Raw genomic sequence first — 24,005 nt, 5'->3', positions numbered from 1 at the left:
TCTGAAACTGCTGGGGGTTTTTGTATGGAACTAGCACTATTTATTTCCCTCTAGTGCACCTGGTTAGACCTAAAGAGTGTCTGGTGTTCTTTTGTTGTACTATACAGGGGTGTATTTTTTTTTTTTTTTTGCTTTCTGAGATGATTTCCCACCTTTTTTAGTGGTTTTCTGGCTGGTTTTTTCTTTAACTTCACTTGGCTAGAACTACGGTTGTGATTTAATGGTGGTTTTCAATAAAGCCTAAGACTCCTCTCCAGTTTGGGTTAGCAAGAGAGTTGTTATTCAGCTGCAAAATGTAAAATAAAAAGGGAACATTGTTAATTATAAATGACTAGCATTATTAACTGTGTCCAGACATATATTGTAGAATTCTGATGCCCTTCCCAAGGGTATGCTTGAGATGGCTGTGAGCTGCCAGGTTTACTTTCTGTATAGACTATCTTCCCAGCTCTCACCAAAATAACCCAGACTTTTGAACTTTTATTCAACTGTATGTGTCTTTAGGCACAAATAAGAAATTCTGGATACAAAGCATGGTATTTACTGGAGTGTGGAATAATACAGCATATTCTAATTGATAGCAAACTTGTGCATTATTTTTTCTTTCCAGTTTCTTTCCTTCTTGCCCACATTTAATGTACTTTGACCTCCTGAATTCATCGATAGGGGAATTAAAAATGTTGTCTCGGATGTGCTTGAAGCCCTAACTATTGTTACCTTGGAGTAATTAATAGTAAAGCCCTCTGTTGTTTAAATATTTTTGGAGGTCATCAGTGATCACAAAGGTTGGTTTGTCTTTAAGACCATTGAAACAGAAGGAAGTCGGTGTGTTCCTTTGCTTGTATTGTGTTTGTGTAGAAAGAGAAGTGAAATGAATGAAGCTGAATGTATTGAAAAACAACATGAAAAGCTTTCATTGGTGAGTCTAGGAAGAAAATAGCAAATTCAGTCCATGTGCAGACTAAAAATTTATGCTGCTATCGACTTACATGCAAAAGGAAACATTTGTGTGATAGTTAATATGTTCTGAAGTCCTGATGAAATAATATTTTGGAGATTTGCTACTTTTCAGTTAGCTTTATTTATCAATTTATTAGTTGTGAAATACAGCTCTGATTTTATTGAACAATAAACTAAACACAACCTATTTAATAAGGTATGCAAAGTATTTCAAGGAATGCCTCACCCTTCACATCTATATCTTACCTCCCTTACCCCCGCATTCCTCCTGGATGGCATGTTCAGCAATTGTTATTCTGACATTGGGTTTTTACTATAACCTTTCTATAGTGGTCTCTGCATTGTTCTTTAATTGCATTAATATTTACTTACTTTTTTTTTTTACAGTCCTGACAATGAAGCAAAAGGTTCTGATAAAGTGTAATCCAAGGCAAGACCTTATTTCAAAATAGTTGTATTGATTGCAACAGCTGATAATACTTTGCTCTTAAACTAAGGGAGCAGTTTATTTTCATACAAAGTTGATGTTATGCACCTTGATCTTTGCAGCTCAAGTAACTTTAATATCTGACTAAAATAAACAATGCATTTGCTATTTTAGCCAGTTTTAGACAGTTCATTACAGCTTGCAGTGGGAAAATTTAATACATTTCTGGGCCGTGATCCTGTAATCAGCTCTTCTGACAAATCTGCGAAGCTCTGTAGAGCTTCACTGACTTCCACTGATGTTCAGCCAAAAGTAAGACTTCAAACCTGAGAAGTCTTAATTTTTGACTGTCACTGAAATGCATTTTAATGTGTGTTCTTTGGGTAGTTAATTTGCTTTGATCCCGTATTGTGTGCTTAAAGGTGAAAACATAGTCTTATTTATGCTCATCTTATATGCAAGGGACTTGAAAAAATATGGATTAAAAATAGGTTGCTGTGTCATAGGCATTATATGGATTCCTCTGATTTTTTTTTTTCCCAGCGATTTGATGTTGGCTAATGGAAAATGTTGAGCATATTTCCCCCCCTTCTTTTTATATAAGTTTCTGACAGGAAATCTGTAGCTAAATATCATTTTATGATTTCCATCTGTTCATGTATAATAGTGTTTTATAATGCAGTCCAGATTGCTGCCCAATAGAAATGTTCTATAGCAGGAGATAGGCTTTCAAGTGATTGTTGTACATACTAATTTTTTTAATGAGTGCTTCATTTAATTTTGAAGAAAAGTAACTAATTTTAAAGACAGTTTCCTTGATGCAAAAATTTCTACTAATTAACTCAGTGCCTTATTTTCCTAGTGCCAGTATTTTTTAAAATAAAAGTTTGAATAGTTGTACTACCACAGTAAAATAAGAAAGTAAAATGCACCCTTAGATTCAGAGGGAAAGAAAAAGTAGGCAGCAGAAACAGAAAACTGTTCCCGAAATGTTGCTTAGTAGCTAAGTTTTATGATCTCTGCGGTGTATTTCCCAGCTAGTGAGGACTAGATTAAAGAGCATTTATGGTAACAGGTATCATTTTAATTTTGACAACTCAGGTGAATTCCTCAAGTATTTAGAGTAATTGATAAAACTGTTAAAACACTAGCTCTTGAAAGATGTATGTTAGCATATGTTTTAAAATCAAAGTTTCCATCCTTCACAGCTGGGAGGAAAGGCTCAGTAATGGGAACCAGGTGCATCTGTATGGTGGGGGCACAAGAAAGCAAATAAAAAAACCTTACCTGTGTTGTTCATGCTCTTCATCACATGTCGCTCTTGATTTTTGTACAACTGACTGTAGATCATTGCAGGGGGGTTGGACTCGATGACCTTTAAAGGCCCCTTCCAGCCCAAACTAGTCCATGATTCTATGATAAATGGTAAATTATTGCTTTGCTTTATAAGCTTTGCAGTCAAGTTGCCTTTAAATATCTTTACTGCCTGGGAGTTTCCATCTTGCACATTTAATGGTAATCTAAATAATAAAATTAACATGAAAATTGTTTTATCAGTTTAGGGCTAACTTAGGAACATCAGTATTGTGTGTTAAAGGAGCCGGATGCTGGCTGGGACTCCCACCTGGGGCTGGCAGTGCCTCTGGGCAGGAGAGCTGTGCTCCCACCAGTGGGGCTCAGCTTTTCAATAGCCTCAATAATGATTATAAAGAGCTCTCACTTCCTAAAAAGAAATGTGGTTTGTATCCATATTGGATTTCCTTTCACCAAGGCAGTTTGTTGCAGACATTTTAATGGCATGACTGTGGATTTTTGTGGAGTTCGCAGCTCAGTTGTTGTCAATTCAAAACTGTTCTCTGCAGAGAAGCTAATTGCCTGTGGTTTGTTTCCTGTGGCTGTGCGCTTTGCACAGGGCGACCCTTTGCAGAGGAGGCAGTAATCCATCTGAAGTTCAGAACTTGGAACTATTCATGTATGTAGTCATGAGGGAGTATGGATCTAGCATTTTCTAATATGAAAGCCATTGGATTCAACTGCGCTTTTTTTGATGATTCTACTGAATGAGTTGGTATCTGGGCTGAAAGCAGGGATTGTTCTCAATGCTTGTATCCACGACAGATGTGCAGAGACAGCTACTCTGACTCCCCTGGCTCTGTTGGGCCAGACAGCGCCATTCAGCTGCTGTCAATTACCCCATTGCCAGTCACATCACAGCGGCTTGTGACATCTTTCCTCTGATGTCAGGAGAGGCGTCTGTTGTGTTCTGATGCAGAGTCATGTTTTCCTCCTCAGAGAGAAGCAGCATGAAGCTCCTTTGCTTCAAAGATGTTGAGAGCCATGATTTAAAAACAAAAACAAAACCCCACAACACTTAAAACAACTTTTTTCCCACTCTGAGCAGTTGGAAGACACAAAACCAGAACAGAGCTGTAGCAGCTCAGTGTTTTCTGTTCAACAGGAATCTGCCATTTGGAAACAGGTTATATTTTGAAATAAACCTTACTATGTACATTTGTAAATATAGTGTTTAGAATTTAATATATTGCAGAAATTCTACCTCAGCTGAAGAACAGGTTAAAAACAGCTTATGAGGCATACAAAAATTACTGAAGTTCCAGATATTTTTTGCGTGGCATGTATAAAGTTGAGTGAAATTTCTGCTACCTGTTGAATTTGCAGGCTTGCTACAGAGTGAGGGCCTTTTCTATATTCTCTGGAAGAAACAGCTACTGGTTTAATCAAATTATCAATGGCAACATAGAGGGAGGCCACTTTGACAGAATAACCTCTCTTAAATTTAACATAATTTTGCTGAAAAAAGTACATATACATATGTACTGAAACACAGCTCTGTATCTTGCTGGAGAGTTCTCTTATCTTCTCAGTTGGCCATAGGCTAGTAGCGTACAGAGATGTGAGGTCCTGATCTATAACAATTTCGATACAGAATTTTCTTTTGATGAAAAGTGACCCATTTTCTCATTGACATGGTGATGTTTGAAACATAGTGAGAATTTTTACCCCAAGTCAATTTTAATCCTGCAAATTGATGGCAGCCCATGATATCCGCTCCTTCCTGAGAAAATAGCATTGTATGAACTATGTGTCAGATGTGAAAATACTTGAGGAGAGGCTGTTCAGAAACTAAGAGAAGTTACTTTTATCTGGGAACATAAAAGTAATAAGACTTAAGAAGTTATTTTAGTATGAGCAAGAGAGGTTTGTGATTACAACTTACACGAAGTCAAAGTCTTTCTTCCTTTTGAAAGATAAATGGTGTATTGCAAAAAAAAAAAAAAAGCCAAGTGACTTTGCACTTAAAAAATGTGCAGTAGCAATGTGACTTTTGTGTATGTCTTTAAAAAGTGTTTGTAGATGTCAGGATTTAGAAGTGCATTAACACCAGCCTTCCAAGGAGGCGGCAGAAATGTGATCGGCCCTGTATGCTAACAGGTCATGATAAGCCTAAATGATTCATGAGGAATCGTGAGCAGAGGCGTGTGATTATTAGCAGGGTGCCAGGAGTGTATGAGGAGACACTGCAGATATCTCAAAGGTTCCCAGGAAGAAGACATGGCAAAAACCAGAAAGATTTAAGAAAACATGAGATAATGCAATTGAAGGAGACTGGTTTGCAGATGCCATTCTGTAACGGGTGTACTGTACTGCTAAATTATTTGTTACCAAGCAGTATAAGTTTGTCTATTATTTATTTCTAAGTACCAATTTATAGAACTCCTTGTGGGGGGAGTTTTCATTCTTTTTCCCCCACACAGCTGCTTGATTCCTTTGTAATTCCTTTTTAGAAGAGACGATGTTGTTGCTTCCTTTAAGAAAAGTCTAGTGAAGAGAAAAGAGCATGGAGAGATGAGCATAACCTTAAAACTTGACCTGAATTGTCGACGGGGCGGACCTGGAGCGGTGCCTGTGGAGATGAAGGGTGGGAGTATGCACATTCTGACTATTATTTACTTACCCTGGAGCTCACCTTGAACCACGTGGTACTAGAAAGGACTATTGCCTCTTGGCTTTTCCCCCTCTTTTCTGCCCAAACTTGTGTCTGAATTGTTCCTACCATGATATGATGTCTTCAGAGCTGTTGGTACCTGGGTAGTTCCATCTCTAAATCACTACAACTGAATTTACTGAGGATCGTGAGTCAAAGTTCTGTCTAATATTATGGTTATGTTATGCTGTGTTATATTATTCTTTTCCTTATGTAACCATGTTGCCAGAGAGTCTGTGTCCCGGTAAAGAAGTCCTTTTCGTGTTTTCCTCTGCTCACTCAGTCTGAAGAATTGAGTGTGTGACACGTTTCTGGAAGGTAATATGTCATCTCCCTGGAAACAGAATTCACCGGTGGTATTTTTTTGCTTTGAAGTATCTCAGATAAATAAGCTATTTCTTACAAAAACCTGTATCAATTGGTGTATCCTCCCACAGAAATGTATAATAGTCCCACCCTCCCCAGAGTAATGGCTTGGATTAAAATGTCTTTCTGACTTAATACTCCAAAGAAGTAACTTCCACTTCATATAGCAAAAAGGAAGACTTGTGTGTTTTTCCATACATGCTTTATTTGGAGTACCAACAGATATTTATATACATACATACATACATACATACATATATATATATATATATATCTTTACATGGTTACAGCTTGTTAACAAAAAAATGAACTTTTCAACCTTATTGTTCATATACACAAAAATAGTAATTGAGATTAATGGAAATTGAGGATGGTGACTTAATGCAACAGCACAGCAAATTTAAATTACATATATGGAAACCATCTGTGGTCACTGGAGACTTAAACCAAAAGCAACTCAGGAAATTGGGGGGTCATGTATGGAGATGTGAAGAACAGAGAGTAAAAGCTTGCTTTAGATGACTGCAGTAGCTTTAATATTGGATCGAAAGGGAGTATTAGAGCCATACAGCTGCTCTGGGGAAAGCTGAGACCAATACCTGCATCTCTGGCCAGAGCGCATAGTTCTCGGTGTCATACACCATCTTTCTTTGGGAACATGGACCATGAAGTTTCAGCAAATTTTAGCTTCAAAACATAGTTTCAGCATTGATGCTCTTATCTGTGTTGAGCATAGAATATATTCTGTAAAATCAAGTTAAAATATCTTAAGTGGCTCAGTATTGACAGTTCAAAATGCTTTCACTGTGAATGACAACAAAAGGATTATTCCCTTACAGAGATCTACAGGTTTCAGCCATATAAGAAATGGGTTAATGCTAGATTTTAGGCTATTGACTATTGTTGGAAGCAGATTACTTTGCTTGTATAAAATAAAGTCTGACAATTTAAAGACTTAATGTCTGCAAAAGATAATCTGACCAAATATGTGGGTGTTCGTGGTGGTTGGTTTGGTTTTGGTTATTGGTTGGTTGGGTTTTTTTGTTTCTGTTTGGAGTGGGTTGGTTGGTTGGTTTGGGGTTTGGGGAGGGGGAGTTGGTTGAGGGGTTTTTTGTTTGGTTGGTTTTTTTGTTCAAGACAAGTCAGCTCTTTACATAGTGTGCAGTTCTACATCAGCTAACAACACAATGATATGTAAAGCTAAATTAACTTCCTCATTGTTCCAGGAGCCTTCACAAAATGAATGTTTTAATGAATTTGAAATACTAAAAAGAGAATCTGGCTTCTTCCTTTCTCTGGTCTTACTGGGGGATACCCGTAGGAATTCTTTTTGACATTTATTTTAGTGGCATTGCATTATCTAGCATAGTTTTTTGCAGTTCTGACTTTAGTATGTTCAGTGATGATGTACCTTCTGATAATGAATAATTATGGTGTATTTTAGTCAGGTAGGGTTGTTAGACATTGATGAGTACAAATCTGTTGTATCCCTTACTGCTGTGGGACCAAAGGTCTGAGTAAGGGGCTGGAGTTGTTTTTAGCTTTTTGCAACACCTACCTAAGATACAATGAGGGAATTGCTTGCTCTTTTGTTCTGGCCAAATTTTCATCAAATAGTCGTCCTTGATCAAAGAAGGACTGATTTGGGGCAAGAACAAAATATTTCTCATGCATGTATGAAAAGATTTCTTTTTAATTAAAAAGCTTAATCCTGTCGAAATCAGGATTAACACCCAGAGGCTTTCAGCGAGCAGCTGGCTCTGCAGTCAGTGGGAAGTTTTTCGTACAAAAGCACTGTACAGCACACCTCACCAGTCCTGCACTGTTTCTGTTTTTACCAAGGCCAGGGAGCTCTGCAGCTCACTGACATGAAACTAGATGAAGCGCTTGTTTGTGCAGTTTGGGTTTTGCTGATCAACGTCTGCTGCAAAGAGTTGTTACAGTAGTGCTGTTGGTATGCAAGTGTGTTGGAAATGAGCGTGACTGCCAGTGTTTCTTAGCATGGAGAGAATGAACGTGGAAGGTCTGCATTAGCTGGCCGGCTGTGCCGCAAGTGCTCCCTAATGCATGATTTCAAATTAATCCCGGGAATTTCATCGAGGCTTCTGTCATAAACGCCCAACTGAGCTCCAGGGTTAGGACCAGGGAGGGTAAACGTTGCAAGGACTTTCAAGCTTTCCTTTGTAATATTCCCCTCTGCTGACTACTTGAGTCTGCTGGGCCACTGCTCCTTTTAATCTTCTGAAAATCAGAGCGAAAGGGCTGCCTTTAAAGCAGGTGACTGTTTTCTTCAGAAAGGAACCAGGTCGATGCTGCATGTCTTTGTTTCTCCTAGTTCTGCCTGAGTGTGGCTTGGGCCCCCAGCTGTGAAGAAGTGCAGGATATAGCCAGAAGAGTTTTCCAGAGGTAGTTTTAAAACTATTTAATTTAGTGTTCACTGTAGTTCTAACATTTAATTTTAAAAAAGAGTTCTTCTTTTATTTTCATTTACTTAAAATGGCTTTGAGGTTCCTGAAATGTAATTTTTGAGTGGTCTGTGTGTTGTTAGAGCTTATCTTTATTCATGCTCATCTTTTTCATCTCTGTCTCAGATGAGGTCTTTAGGCTTCAGGCCTAAGATTGGAATAAAAGATAAGGCAGTATTTTTTTCGTATATGTTGATATTTAAGCTACGTGAGGTAACAAATCTCTCAGTTAACAATTTGCAGGGGTTTTTTTGAAAAATAATACATACTTTTGGTTTGTATATAAAATAACCAGCATATACAATGAAATCTAAGTTCTTAAAATGAAGCTAAGAGCAAGATAAATGGTTTTCACAAAGAAAACAAAAATATAATCAAGACCTTATCTAGTCAGTATTTTAAAAATGTAATAAAAATTAATTCTGTCATGACTTAACAACAGTGGGGTTCATTCAGCATGCAGTCTCATTTCTGTTTTTTCAAAGGACTTTACACAAACTCCTATAACAACATTAAGGTTAGAAATCATGTTTAGCACTGTAAATGCTTAGTCTGTACACAGCTGATGTTAATTAAGCAAATATCATGCTGTATCTGTTGGTCCAACACAGAGTTACTACAAGCTTATTCTTGGTAGTCTAACTTCCTAGGATTCCTAATAAAATACTTAAATCTTCTACCTTCAACTCGTCATTTGCCATTCTGATCAGAAGGCAACGCTCTTTGCTGTTTTCTTTTTGGGCGTGGGTGCTACTATGGCAATAGTTTGTTTTCCAGGTCAGTTAGTTTAGCCAAGAAGTGTGAAGACAAGCTGGGGAATAAGTGTAATATATCGGAAATAACAGTATATTTTACCACTTAGTTTTATTAATTGTTGCAGTGACTTACTGTCATGCGGCATTGTCCATACATACAGGTCTTTCCATGATTTTAACAGTTTAGTGATCCTTTTTGCTTTTATGTTAGCCAGTACCCTTTTAGGAAAAAGTAAATGATTGTATGTCTGGAGAAAGCTTGTATGAAATAACAAAACAGTCTCCAGGCTGCCTTACTAAATGGAGTCAGATGATCTATATTGATCTTGGTTTCTTTCATTATTTGAATTGGATTTTGCTTGAAGGAGTGACATGCACATTTGTATAGTGAACCGCTTGTGACAGCTGTATCCGTGTATAAAACAGTTCCATTAACTTTTCTTGCTAGCACTGAAGACCTGAATTACAATATTAAGGCACTATAAATAAGAGCAAGCCCTGTTATTAACATACTCGGCTGTGGTTTATTATTTAGAGAACAAATCCGTGATTTGCAAATATTTTTTGTTGCCATTATCATAGTCACAGTGCTTCATAACAGTTTACTGACAGTTTGGGGGTTCTGAAAAGCCACAAACGTTTTCCCTGTGTGATTACATCCTTCTCTTTACAGCTATCTGTTATTCAAGTTTCCTTGTCCTAAAGAAATCTGAAATTGCAAGTGACTAGGAGGAGAAAAGATGCGTGGTGTCTATTTTGTTTGCTCTCATGCTAATTCATTAATTTGAATTCAACACTTCTGTCAAGCAAAACAGTTCAGTCTGAAGTTGGAGAGTTTCTGGAGCTGTTTGACATATGCTTATTTTTTTAATCTTACTACTACACCATGTTGCCTAAAATGTTTCTGTAAATTTTTATGTAACTTTGTAATTAGTATTATTTGCACTACTCAGGAGTCATGGTAGTGATGCTACAGTTACAGCTGAGCATGTGTTTTTAGTATGCACCTTTTCAAACATTTACAAGTTTTTCAAAATTTAATGTTTGGAATTAAACCTCCTTTTTTTTCTGTTTTATTGGATGTTATTACACAAGATGTCTGCTATAGGCCATATTTTTCCTGAGAGTAACCATGCTTGTTGGAGTACCAAAGCTTTGATCTATAAATGCGATTCATCTGACCTGTGACTATTCAAGGGGTTCTGTTTAGCTTTGCCCTTCCTGGGGCAACTGGAGATGTCAACCCTTACCTGTCCTATGTAGCATGTAACTAAAACACAGACTGGCTCTGTGTACATACATAGTACGTCTGGTCTTGTATCAAAAAAGGGCTACAACACAGCCTTCCAGTAAAATATTCTGCCCAACAGAATGCAGGAAGAAAAATGTGTAAGGCGATATGTTAATTGTAGTGTGGTGGTGGTGGTGGTGGTGTTTTTTAAACAAGAGGAAATACTTGGTCAGGGCTCAATCTTTAAATAGTCTGTTCCTTCCAAATGTAGTTGACTAAAAAGTTCTGCAGAAAAATGAGGAATTCAGGCTCTGATGTTAAAACCAGCCTGGATGTTTATGTGAGATAATGATTTTACTGTTGGGTAGGCATTTTTATTTCTTTTTTTTAGTTTAATATCAAATCCTTAACAATATCACACACTAATCAATATGCTTCTACTTATGTGTTCAAAATAAAGCCCTAGTAAAAATGCTATCTTGAAATTAAATGACGAGTATCAAATGCTAATGGAGCTGTAGCAGGTTTTTCAGCATCACTACTTCTAATTTTCAGACAGCTGCTGCATTAGATTTAGTTAATGATCTCAGTGCCTAGCTGGAGGTGCCTCCTTGCTGGCCTGGGCTGGGGGTTTTGGGGGGTTATTTTTGCTCTTAACTAGTTCCAGTGTGCATTTGTTGGAGCTTAAAGTTTGGCATTTGAAAACAATTCTGTTCTGTCTGGACTGTTCTTTTTCCTTCTCTTCTGAAAGCGCATTGACCACTATTAAAGAAAATGTTCTGGCAATGCTAGTGACTTTTTAATTGTTCACTGCACTACTGGGTTTTATTACAGAAGATCTTTTATACCTGTTTCTTTTCATGCCTTACTGGGGGGGGGGGTGCAAAAAAAAGCTTGAATGGAATGAAACTTCTAAAAGTCATCTCTTGGCAATAAGGCAACTGAATTTTTAGAAGTGGAAGGAAAAGATGGGGTGTTTTTCAGCTGACTGAAGAAACTTAAAATAACATTTCTGGTATTGTTTTAAGTTTTGTGCTCTGTTTCCATCCCTGTACATGCTTTGCACATGATCATCACTTGCCGTGGGTCAGAACTGGACTCAGAGCACACGTGTGCTGAGGCTGTCCTGGAATTTGACCTTTTGAAGACAAACATTAAATTGCAGTTTTTAGTAGATGTTTCGTAGGCTGACTAAAGATAGCTAGATTTAAAAATGAGACCAACAGTCTCTTTTGTCTAAAATGAAAATAGCTAAGATATCCTAAGGGTTAAAACATTTTTAATTAGATAAGTTGTTATGAGCTGCACAGATAAATATCTAAGAAGAGAAGAAAGCAAAATGTCCAAGTTTTTCTTTTTAACTAGAATAAATTATGGCTATTACATATGGCATTAGCAGTGATTTCCATAAGCGTGGTTCCTCGAATGGTGTCTTTGTTAACCAAAATTTCTGAAGGTGTGTAGTGCTGGCCAGCAGCGTGGGGGAGGCAGGACCGCAGCCCAACCGCCCGGCCTCTGTCCCAGGGCAGGATCTGCTGCTGGACTGCCCGTGTCCCCTGCTGCCGGGGGTCACTGGGGACTGAAAACGCTTAACTGAAATTGCGGGTTTGTTTCTTCCTTTTATTATTTTTTCTTAATAATTCGGTATGAAGGTACGTGTGCCTGTGTTGTATGTTTCACACTGAAGTTTTATTTGCTTTACCAGTGGAAAGTCACTCAGCTCTGATAAATAGAGATGTTGCAATACTAGTGGTTTGTACTTCTGTGAAATAGTCAGCATTTTGCTTTCCGTGTTTCTTAATGTGGATTGTAACATATATATTTACGTATGCTGTTGGGGAAAAGGAATAGTTCATTACGATTTTTAAGGATGGTCACTTGGAGATGGCGTAAGGAGTCACACTTGAGGAGATCTGAAGTCCCCTGGACTGGTTTTAAGAGCACTGTAGGTACTGACACAGGAAGGTGGGGTTTGCTGTGCCTTACTGACACCCCCCCAAAATGGCTCACCCAGAACTGCCTTTGAGAGTAGGAAACATTCATTAATCACCAAAATAGAGACAGCAGGCTTCATGGAATACTTGTAGGAAAAACCAAAGGCTTACCTAACATACATGTTGGTATTTAAGTCATGAAGTTGCTAGAGAGCCAATGTAGTGGTTCTGTTGTTAATAAGACTTAAAACTAAAGCAGGATAGAGTTGGTCTTAAAGGTCTTTGAAAGAGTTGGTATGTTAATACCGATACCTTGAACAAATTTAACTTTAGGCATTTGTTATTAATTCAGTCTATGTTTTTCTTGCAGTTTTAATTGGTTATAGTGACAGAAATCCTCCATGTCCATAAATTGTCATAGCACCATTGATTCTTCCTCTCCTCTCCATCCCTGAAGTATTGAAGTCCACGTAGAGCAGCACTGCTCTGCTTCTAAGTAGTATGCTGCTAAACAGCTCCCCGAGGAGGCTGCATTTCAGTGAAGGATCAGGGCTACGTGTATATGGTGGGTGTATGTAATTTGAAAATGAATCAGGATATTAGCTTTGCAACATAATTATGGTTCATTTTTAAGCAGCAGTTCAGTTTCATTCTTTATTAGAGGAGAATGGAGTCAATAGCAAGTAGGTTTTTGGTCCTGCTCCACCTCAGGATTTAGGCCAATCATGTGTTTAATGCAGCTTTTGGGGAGGGAAACAGCCTGAATGCTGCTCAGTGCCTCAGGCTACCAGCTGCTTGCCTAATTGGCCTGGGAGCACAGTGGCAAGAGGGCTGAGACACCAAGTCAGCTGGTTTCAGTTTTGTTCCCAGCTGGAAGAAACCTGCTTATTGGTTTGAATAGGCATCCATTATTGTAGTATAGATATACAGCAACGGTTTCCTCAGGGATGGTGCTATCAGTGCTAGCTGTCCAGTGCCTTCGTGTCAAGTCAGTGTGAGTGAAGTTTGAATCCACGTATTTTTCTTCTGTTGGGCAACACTTGAAGGCTACTGAGCTAAAATGTATTTGAAGACTGAGCCTTTCCTCATCTGAGTGGGAGGTTTCACAAGGAACCGTGGCAGACACATAAGACATGTGGAAAAGGGAGCCTAAGTAGTATCTGTAGATACATACAGAAGGAAAACAGACATAGAGGACAACGAGCATAGTTTGGGGAAGTAGAACAGTATGCTCTGAATTGTTCTCTCAGATACTTAGTTAGCCTGACTTTGACAGCAAGCAAGGCTCAAAATGTATCCCTTATCAATAGTGGTAAGTACTAAGCTATAGGGGAAAGAAAAAAGTTTGGTTTTGATAGAGTTTCTTGTTAAGAAATCCCAGGAGATTCTTGTGCTTTTGTGATGAATGTGAGGAATTTGAAATGTATGGGGTTTTTAACCTTTAAGCTGTTAAAATCCATGCCCCACTCTATTTTGTCTGGGAAGGTAATGTTTTATATGCAGTTAACACTTGGATTTGAAGTAAACATTAACAAACTTCTTTTACCTAAGACAATCATTTGTCTGAATGTGCAAGGAATGTAGACAAATAACTGCTTATTATCAAAGTGATTTGTTTCTATAATTACTTAAATATTATTCAGTTGAGTTATTTGTTTCTATAATTATGTAAATATTGTTCAGCTGGGTTTTCAAATATTTTTACGGGTGTGTATGGGTCTGTTGCATTTTCACAGGTGATTTTATTAGTTGAGATCCTAACAAAATACGGCTAAGCAATCAATCTTGTCTTTCCAATTCTCTCCAAGTGCTACTTTTCCTGTTAATAGCTTTTAAACTTGTTGACAAACTGATTTGACTTGAAAGGGCAATGATCTTGAAGATAGATAGTTTTGAATTTTTCCATAATCAGTGGTGGCATATAGATTGAGTGTTGCTATTAGTGCTTCTGCTGAAGGAGAAGACATAACTTGCCTGTTATATGTTATTTTCTGGTAGCATCTGCCTGGCAAACCAACTTGTTGCTAGTCACGATGTTTCCTGTTTTCTTGCTATAAGAGGAGAGCTCAAGAAGTTTAAGTCATGGGAGGATGCTGACAGTTACAGAAATGGGATAAAGGAGGATTTCGAAGAACATGGAGAAAAATAGATGAGAAAAATAAGCTTGGTCTCTTGTTTACAAAACAGCCACTTCTGCCAACTGAAGACTTTCTGCAAGTAATTAATCTGCTGATAAACAATCAGTGTAGCAACCTTTATTACGCTGATCCTGTATGGTACTGCCTGTGTGCAAACTGTCCTTGTGATTGGTGAAAGTTTGCGCGCAGGACAACCTCAGATGACAGAAGAGCATTTTTCTTGGCTGTATAGTAATTATTTATTACAGTGAACCTAAACAGGCAGTAACAAAAAAGCGAGGCAGAATATTTTATACCTTAAAATGATACTGTATTGTATTGTATTGTTATGAAAATCTGTCTTTTATTCAAAGTACAACTTGCTTAAATGCTGCTTATCTTTTTAAATTGGTGTAGTTAATTAGCGTCAAACTTAGTGTGGACAGTCTTAAGCCAGTTGAGACATTTGTCTCTTAGTAATTTTGCCTAGATGTTTTTCTTACAAAATCAAGTTTAAATAGAATGTAATGAAAGCAGTGAGACTGTAGGATATAATTTTGTCCACAGGATCTCTGACAGGAAAGAAATTACCTAACCCAATTTTTTTTTTTTTAATTTATTTCAGTGAAAAAAAATCCAACCTTACATAAACAAGTTCTCATAATCAAAGTTAAATTTGCAGGGCTGTCATCATTAAAAAATATATACTTAATAAATACCTAGCATCTCCTTCCTCCCTATCTTCAACATGTAAAAAGTCATTAAAGCATATATTGCATTTTCTACTGTACTCTAAAAACATATAAGCAGTGTTCATTTTTCAACCATTACAGGACTTATGCTTCCAAGATTCTTTACATTTTATAGAAGAACAAATTAAGTAGTTAATCAAATGCCTATCAACTCCTCAAATTCTCTAAGTCTTGATGAAGTTGTTGTCCCAAAGACTATTCTCAGTTGCATGTTACCATTACTGGATGTCCTCCCCAAATAAATAAATAGAATTCATATGGATCAAATCATGTGCCACCGTAAGAATGAAACTGACTTTTCAGAAAGTAAAAAGAAAGCTTCCTGACTTCACAGGAAAAACTGCAAACTGTTCATGACTGGGAAAAAAACTTGGACTTTTACAAAACTTGCAATTTTCCTTGTTGTGTTATTAATAGACTGCAGTGGAACAGGCTGACCAGGTTAGACTCCTTCGGGTGCTTCAGCTGCTTCTCACCAGCTTTGGCTTCCCTTGCACTTCAGCAGTTTCCATCCTGCACTTCATCTCAGCTTTTGGTTTTTAACTATTGCAGTTATTTCAAAAAGGTGATTTTTAGTTCTTCATCATAAAGGTTAGTTTTAATTTTAATTTGAAATTTAAAGCCTCCTTATTCTTTGATACTAGAACTGTCTGTGTGCTTCACGCTTGTGCCTGGCTTCTTGCTTTCCCCTCTCACCACACAGAGCTGAAGGTGATTGTATGCAATAGCCTTTCTGCTAATTACATCTAATCATACATCTTTTATATCCTATGCGCAGCCTTTAAAGTGCACTTATCATGCCAAATCTTGAATCATCATGGCTTCAAATACCTCGTTAGAAGAACACTTCTCATCGCTCTTGCAAATCATGTCTGTGTCTCACAAATGTTTACTTCTTGCACGTAAAAGGGGAAGGTTCCCTCTGCCCAGCCAGCCTCATCAGCCCTGAAGCTCTGGGCGGTTTGGATTCCAGTCTAGCTGAGATCTACTGCTCTGGTGTAGAAAATACAAATGACATTTGTTTCATTTCAGCCCCTCTAGGTGGTATTGAGTCTCCATGCAGCTCTGGGCAGCCATGTGGTTAACGATGTCCCCTACCAAATGCTTCCTCTAATCTGTTGCTGGCAGGACGGGCAGAGCCGCCAGTGCCTTTGTGTTGTAGCCATCTTCAGATGGATGAAACCGGAGTCTGTCGCCTCGGCAGTTTCCAAAATAGGACGTTTGCCAGCAGTGATGGGAGAGGTAGCAAATGAGAAAGGAAGGAGCAAAAACTGTGACTGATGTAGTGGGGAGCAACAGATGTCATGTGGAAAATTGAGATATACTCAATAAGCATTTTCTACAAACATTTTCATACTGATGTAACTTAGTTATGGGGTGTGAGATATGAGCATATGAGAAAGTGAGTGAGTTTAAGCTTTGAAGCATTTCAGACAGATGGAAGTTTGTGGTTGAAGACAATTTATGTGGAATTACAGGCTAGTGGTGTTCACAGCTTAATGATTCTGCTTTAAAAGTGATTTTATGTTATAATTAAAGAGATGTGGTAAAAGAGAATAGAAGGAGGTGGGTTACAGGCAGCAAGGGAAGGAAATGCCAAGAGCTGCTGCTGTTAAAAGTGTGTCATCCAGAAAGAGCTGTACCTTGTGTAAGAACATCATAGAGAGAATTACAGGTGACTCTGGAGGTATCAACTTCAGCTTGCACTGTTGGCCAATGCAGATTTCTTTGAATACATTATTAAAGGCAATATCACAATAAATGAATCAGAAAAGGTGCTTTGACATCTGTATTACAAATCGTATTAAAGTATGTACTTATCTAGAACAGAACAAAGCTGTGTCTGAATCAGCACAAAGTACTTGATATTCATCAGCGGCAAAAATAAAATGCTGTGGGGTTTTATTTTCCAAATAGTCTTTTAGCACTTGAAGCAGAGTTTAATTACTCAGAGTATTGCCCTTTGTATAAAAGGGAAACTGGTTTATTTGTAATGTACTCACCTTGCCAAAATGTCCTGTTCGTTGCTTGCTTTTCCATGTTTCTTTCCTTTTGATGTGTTTGATGTATTTTAATACTCAGAGATCACTCTTTAGCTTAACGTTAACTGTTTCATAAGCACCTCTTTCTTCTATTCTCAAACTTGAAGTTAATAAATCTAATTGAATTTTTGCAAACCTGTTTATTGTAATGCTTTACATTTGGGCTTTGTATCAGTTGAAATAATAAAACAATGGTTTCAACTGAATTCCAGTGCCTCTACACAGTTAATTGACTGAATCTCTAGTGTTACTATTTCTACTGTTTTCAGAAAACTCATTCTCCAAATTGCTTGAGTTATTCCTTCTATTATAAATTTTAAATAGGCATTTTATAGAAATTATTTGGGATATTTGAGGGATGTCACCAATTTCATAGTGCATTATAGACTCTTTTCTCTAGAGACGATGGCTTTCAGTAGTATTAGTGTGAGTTGTGGAATACAGTATGTGTTCCCTAAACATATTGTTTTCTAGTCTTCCTGTTCTGCGTCAGACTAACTCACCTTTCATCATTTGTACATTTTATAGATCAAGTTTTGCTTCAGATGTGTCAGAAATATATATGACAGCAAGTGTTTCCTTTATTGCTGAGGAATTATTGCTTTTCACCAGGTTATTTGCATTCTACAGTTTGAACTTCAAAACTGGTGATATTTACATGGAAATTTTGCATTTGTCATCCTTAACAGAAAGGGCTATTGCAAGACATGAAGTCAGAGAAATAGAACAACGTCATACAGTAGATGGCCCCCGACAAGATGTGACACTGGACGAAGAAGATGATGTGGTGATTATTTACAACAGAGTACCTAAGACTGCCAGCACATCCTTCACAAATATTGCCTATGATCTTTGTGCAAAGAACAAATATCATGTTCTACATATCAATACAACCAAAAATAATCCTGTTATGTCTCTGCAAGATCAGGTAGGCTGCTGCTTTTGGGGTGTCTTTATTATACAAGGGGAAAGGATAGAAAGGTTTTTTGCTATTGCAGACTTATATGGTCTGATGGACTTGGCTTTTATGTCGCATTTTCAATATAAATGAATTCTAATGTGTTTGTATTTTCTTTGTAGAGAATTAATATTATTTAATAAATAATAGGTTTAGGTTTTTGCCGGGCTACTGAAGGTGGCAAGTATCTGTTTCTCAAACAAAAAGCTAAGAAGGGACACAGCTGGGGCAGAAATTACCTTTGTTATCACTGTAAAAGTTTATTATATTGCCAACTGTCTACCTTTCGGCTGTGTAACAGTGTTTGCCTGTCATCTCCATCAGCAATAAACACAGTCTGAGGTGATTTCCCCTGGAGCAGTGCGGCGCCGTGCCGTGCTGTCAGGGCTGTTCTGCTGTCTTTGGGACCAGCTCTGGTCAAGTCTCACAGGTGATTAAAAAAAACCATGCCATGTTGCCCATGTTGTATTTCTGACCTCTGTGGTCTGTAACAAAACCACTTGTTTTCATTAAATCAGAGTAGTTGTTTGGTTGGATTTTGTTGCTTGCATGTTTCAGTACTGATACTTTCTGTCTGCGTAAGTATGCCTGTGTTACGGCTACTTGGGTGGCATACTAGCCCCACGCAATTCAGCTTTTTTTTTTTTTTTAAATGGTGAAATTGTCATCTAAAACAAAACTACTGTTCTGTCTTGCAGCGTGTATTCTTGATATATTATTGGAAAAGAGGGTATGACAGCATGTTCTCTGTACTGTTGTTGTGAACATAGAAAAGCCATGGTACAATTATCCAGTGTTTCAGTCCCTCAGCTTGCTGTTTTCTGTTCCTTGTTTTTTTTTCTCCTGCAGTTTCCCTCTCCATTTTTCTCAAAAGAGCAGCCTGAAAATGTATAATCTTGCTTCCAAATGTATTCTAAACCAGTGGCCTCTCAGAGGATAGCACCCTCATACTGACTGCAGTGCTTATTTGCTCTGGTGAGGGTTTCAATGGCTGTCAGAAGTGGAACAAGTAGAAGGTCGCAGCGACTCTGTTAGAAGTGGAAGTACTGCTGTGTGCTCCTGAATATTTAAGGATTTTTCTCTTGGATTTAAACGGCCCAGTGAGAACTAGTGTCCACTGCTGCAATTGTATTTTTCCTTCTGAGACAGACCTGTTGATGCGAGGCGGGTAGCCTGGCTCTACTGTGGCTGAAATGGTGGACTCTGTCTTTTCACCATCTCACAAAATTGCTGCCCTTGCCTTGAGCTTCCTTGTGGTTTCTCATGGCATACAGCCAAAGGTGTGCTGCTAGCCTGTGTCCAGTGTTCTGACCCTCTGATTCAGAGCTAACAGTAAGTTATTAGCTTGTATGACAATGTGGATAGCTGAGCTGCCAGTGCCTTCCTGCAGAGGGATTCTGATTCAGTCATCCCATCATGCTTGGCCTTTAAATCTGAATCTGAGATTTCCTTTAATAGGACACTATGTTGGTCTTCAGTCTTACTTGAGAGCCCTTTTTTTGTAGTTCAAACGGAAAATCCTGATGTGTACTCACCAAGCTGGGCTTGTGATAGTCATCCCCCCAGTTATTTTTAATTTTAAGTCAGCTATTCAGGAATTGACAAACAGAACTCTAGAATATAATGACGTGAAAATGTGGGCTTTTTTTGATATGCAAAAGTCCATGTGATGCCAGGCCACAGGGTAATGACCATACCATCTCTTGGGGGTGTGTATATGTGTGTTCAGGCTGCAGAGAAGCGGGATTGATGGAAGCAGTAAATGGACAGAGATGACATCTTACAGCATCGTTTCGGTTTGCATGCACGGATTTCCCAGGGCTTTTTGCTCAGACCAAGTATGCTGGTTTGGTTGGTGGTTTTTTTCTTTCAGCTCACTGGGACTTGTTTTAAATTCTTATCGTCCTAGAAACTGAATGTGTTTAACTTACCTTTCAGGACATCTTACGCCCCCAGAGTACATTTGATCTGGCTTTTTAATTCAGTGAAGCTCTGCTGATTTCTCACTTACTAAAGGCTGTGAAGCAACTTTGTACCTTATTATATAAAAGCACCATGAAACAACTTCACAGGGATTCCATATACGTCTATCTGAACTTTTAAAGTAACCTCAAATTTTATTCAGTTGGGTTCAGATGGAGAAGCTTGCTCAGTCTCTTGAAAGCTCCAGTATCTGCTAAGCCCTGAAAAGAAAGTAAAATTGATCATATTTAACAGTATGAAGCAGCAAGCAATATTCATCCCTGCCCTCAAATGTGTGAATCCAGACTCATTAGGCTGTGACCCGGAACAATTCTGATTTTTGGAATGCTGCAAACTGGGGGAAGGTAGAAATAATCTCTTTCCTACGGGCTAGTTATAGGTGTTAAAAACTTAAGTTCTCAGAGGCACAGTGTATTGTTGGTCCATCTTAAGGCAGATGTCAATGCCACAGCTGTCTTTTTAACCCTTCGTAGCCTTCTCTCAGCTTCCCTGGTGTTAAAGTTAATAAGAGGCTAGAACATCTACCCTGTGTTCATAAAAATTATTTCTGTAGCAGACAATGACATTGTAAAACAAAGACAATAAAGGATTTTTTTAACTATTACTGGAACATCTAGGATTTGATGCCAGGTGGTGGCATGGGGATCTGAGACAGAACTGACCCTTGGGATTTGGCACTTAACATTCCCCTGTGTCTAGTCCCAGTCTATTGGCTTGGTCATGGAAACATAACTGAAATGTGAACGTTAGTACACGTGCTGGTCTACACACGATGGGTGGCATAACTGGTTTACCTGTGGAGTTGTATCAACTGTCTGTGACGTTTTGGGGCTTGGGTGTGAGGGAAGGGAGGATAATACATGCTTTGCATTTAGGAAACTTCTTTCCCAGGTAAAGAAATATTCATTGCTGAGGCTTTCCACTGAAAATACCCTGTCGTTAATCTTTGAAAGGTGCAGTCAATGCAAATGTGGTTTGTTTCAGTAGCACTAAAGGTAGTTCAACGGGATTCAAAGGCTCATAGATATACCATCAGTTTGTGCTGTGGACAAAAGCAGACAGAAAGCCAATTAAGTTTATGAAACACCATTGTATAGCATTGTGCAGTGCTTTTCATCTAGATTTGCCACAATTTTTGTGTGCAATATATGGTTGAAATCGTGAAATGCCACGGACTGTAAAACTTGTACACTGAAAAAATGAATGCTGCCTCTCATTAAGAAGTAATATGTATGTATTTTACCTGAGAGTCCAAGAGCCAGTGTTTGAAGAAATAAGTAGTTATCAACCTCTTAAATCCTAGACTGCAAGTTTGGCACATTTGAAGGAACAGCAGCAGGCCAGTCTTGCCTCTTAAATTCCACTGTTAGTTATAATAAATATCATTTTTCAGGACACTCTCAATCCATTAGACTGTACAGTTAATGTGTTGTCTTGAGCTCTCAAATTTTCCTTTTTTTACTCTTGTCTCACCTCAGTATCTTCTTGGTTATCTATATGTCACTTTATAACAGAAAAGATATTGTAGATGTGCAAGGAATGCTGTCTTCTAATTCTCAGCTTCAGAAATGGCATATCATTGTCAGACAGCTCGGGCAGTACAAATTTATCATCTTTTCTTTATTATCCAATTCACTAGTTTTGAAATAACTTTCAGAGTTAAATGCTTTGATGTTAAAATATTCTGTTCATCTAATAAAGCCAAGCTATATCAGGATTTGCATGTCCTACTTAATTTGATCATACTTTCTGGTTTAGGGCATGTATCATATTTTGTTCTTTGAAATGTAAAGCTATTCCTGTTTTTGTGAAATTTGCTGATAACTGCTTCATCAGCCCTTGTTTAAGGGCTACTTCATGCTTTAACATGGAAGTTTCGCTGAATTGTTAGGCTTAAGAGAACTATTCAGAATGGTAAACTATAGATCTAATTTACACTGTATACATTTATAAAATTTGTGGGTTACTCATGCATTGCATTTTGAGATGGGGGAGCAAATCAACCATTAGGTTTGTTTCTTATGTCCCGGTAAAACATGTCTAAGAACATGTTTGCAAATGTAGTACACTTTTATTTGAGGGACTAAATACAGATCAGATGATTCCATTAAAGGTGTACTTGCATTTCTACTTATTGCTGAGGGAATTCCACATTCCTTTCAAAGGACAGATACAATGGCCTGACAAAAATATAAATGTTTGTTTTGCTAATGTTTTTGTGGTAGCTTTCCTTGAATTGCCCTTCTGATTGCTGTATTCTGCTTTTGTTTAGTTTCTGATAATTAAGTTCTATAATCTAAAATGAGTCATCTATATGCTTCCAGAAAAGTCTATTTTAGTTGGCACAAATTCGTTGGTGATATTCAAAATAGACTTTTTCTGATGCATTGTAAGATTTTACTTACCAGAAAACACTGTGTATGGGGAAACTTAATGTGTTCCAGCTGTATAGAAACCCTTTCTGCTGTCACTTTTACAGGTCCGATTTGTGAAGAATGTGACTTCCTGGAAGGAAATGAAACCAGGATTTTACCACGGACATATATCTTATTTGGACTTTGCAAAGTATGTTACCCTTGGATTTATCTGTTGAGTAGCGTGGTCTTTAAAGTTGCTTGGCTCCGACTGGGGTATTACTGCCCTCTTGTGATGACAGTCCAATAGTTGCCGTTTTGAAAAATTCACACACTGAAATTCCTATGATGAGCGATGTTTGGTTTTGATTGTTACAGTTTTCTCTTGTCTTTTTGCATGGTAAAATGTAGGCGAGTCTCATTTCAGAACTACTGATATACTAGGCTTAGTGTTCCTTGTCTGAATTTGACAAGCTTGTGTTAGTGGAAAGCTGGGCTTTCTCTGGAACACTGGCAGTTCTGCCTTAGGGTTGGTTTGCCATTCTGAGGTGCTAAGATACCTGTTCTCAGATATATTTCACATAACAAGTAATACTATATGCCTCTTAAGTTGTGTAGTTCTTCTCTATCAGAGTATCCCTTTACACTTTATAAAAATATTAAAAGTTGTATTTTAAAGCAGTTTTCTGGCCTATAGTGATTTGACTTGCTATAAAAAGCATTGAAGTAATTCTTGTAGAGTTAAATCCTGGTACTTTGAAAATTAATTTTAAAGAAAATGAGATAAAAATCCTCCCAGTGCCTTCAAAGGTTCGGGATCGTATCTGTATTCCTGCTTCCATGTGTTTCTTTTCTTGTCTTATTTTTGCTTCTGGATGTAAAGCGGTGATCCTTGGTAGCTCAGTCTTGTGAAACCTCCCCTTGAACTGGCAAGTCAGTTTTGCTTAAGATGCTTACTAGGCAGTGCTTCATCTTGTGCTTGCAGCATGTGAAAAATGGTTTAAAATTGCAAGTGGAATTTTCAGATCTCAGTGTATGCAACTGCACAAGCAATAGTAACCACTGCTTTTACCTCTTGCCAATGGTCAGTCCTCAGTAATTTTATGTTTCTATGAAATGAGCTTTTGTATGGAATAATTTATTTTGTTTAGTCACTTTTTAATTATTCATTCTGTTATGTACACTGATTTTTAGTTCTAGCTTTTTATTACAAAGAATGAGAAGAGGAAGTGAGAGCTTCATAGATTCCCAGTACAGTATATTAAAAACTAGGAAATGCTAAAAGCTACAGCAGTACTGAAAATTACCAATGTCACCAAGTTAAAGCTTGAAGTTTACAAAAACAGGCAAGAATTCCTAATTGCAAATCAATCAATAAAATAAAGTGTAACAAATTTCATAAACTTCCTTTCTGCCTTTTTAAAATGAGACAACATTAATAAGCCCTTGAACTGAATAACAGCTTTTTGGAACAGCAAAATTTAATGCTATTTTATACATTACTAAATTCTTAAAGCTGAAAACATTTTCAGATACTGGAACTTTTTAAACTAAAATAATTATTTTACATCTAGAAAGCATCTAAGCAGTTTCACAGATTTCGTTCATCTGCATCTTCCCTCCAGGACTGTGTTATCCTTGCATTGTTTGTTATT

General features: G+C 37.7%; 1 protein-coding gene across 1 annotated transcript in view; it reads left to right on the top strand.

Moving 5' to 3' along the window:
* HS2ST1 (heparan sulfate 2-O-sulfotransferase 1) overlaps positions 1-24,005 on the top strand; it is a 79,581-nt gene that overhangs the window by 42,867 nt on the left and 12,709 nt on the right. Inside the window, exons 2-3 of the mRNA XM_065657614.1 lie at positions 17,745-17,983; positions 22,476-22,561. Coding sequence (XP_065513686.1) covers positions 17,745-17,983; positions 22,476-22,561 — 325 coding nt within the window. The remainder of the gene's footprint in view (positions 1-17,744; positions 17,984-22,475; positions 22,562-24,005) is intronic.

This window comes from Caloenas nicobarica, chromosome Z (assembly GCF_036013445.1).
Source record: "Caloenas nicobarica isolate bCalNic1 chromosome Z, bCalNic1.hap1, whole genome shotgun sequence".
Lineage (NCBI taxonomy): Eukaryota > Metazoa > Chordata > Aves > Columbiformes > Columbidae > Caloenas > Caloenas nicobarica.
This window is presented reverse-complemented; position numbering and strand designations above follow the sequence as displayed.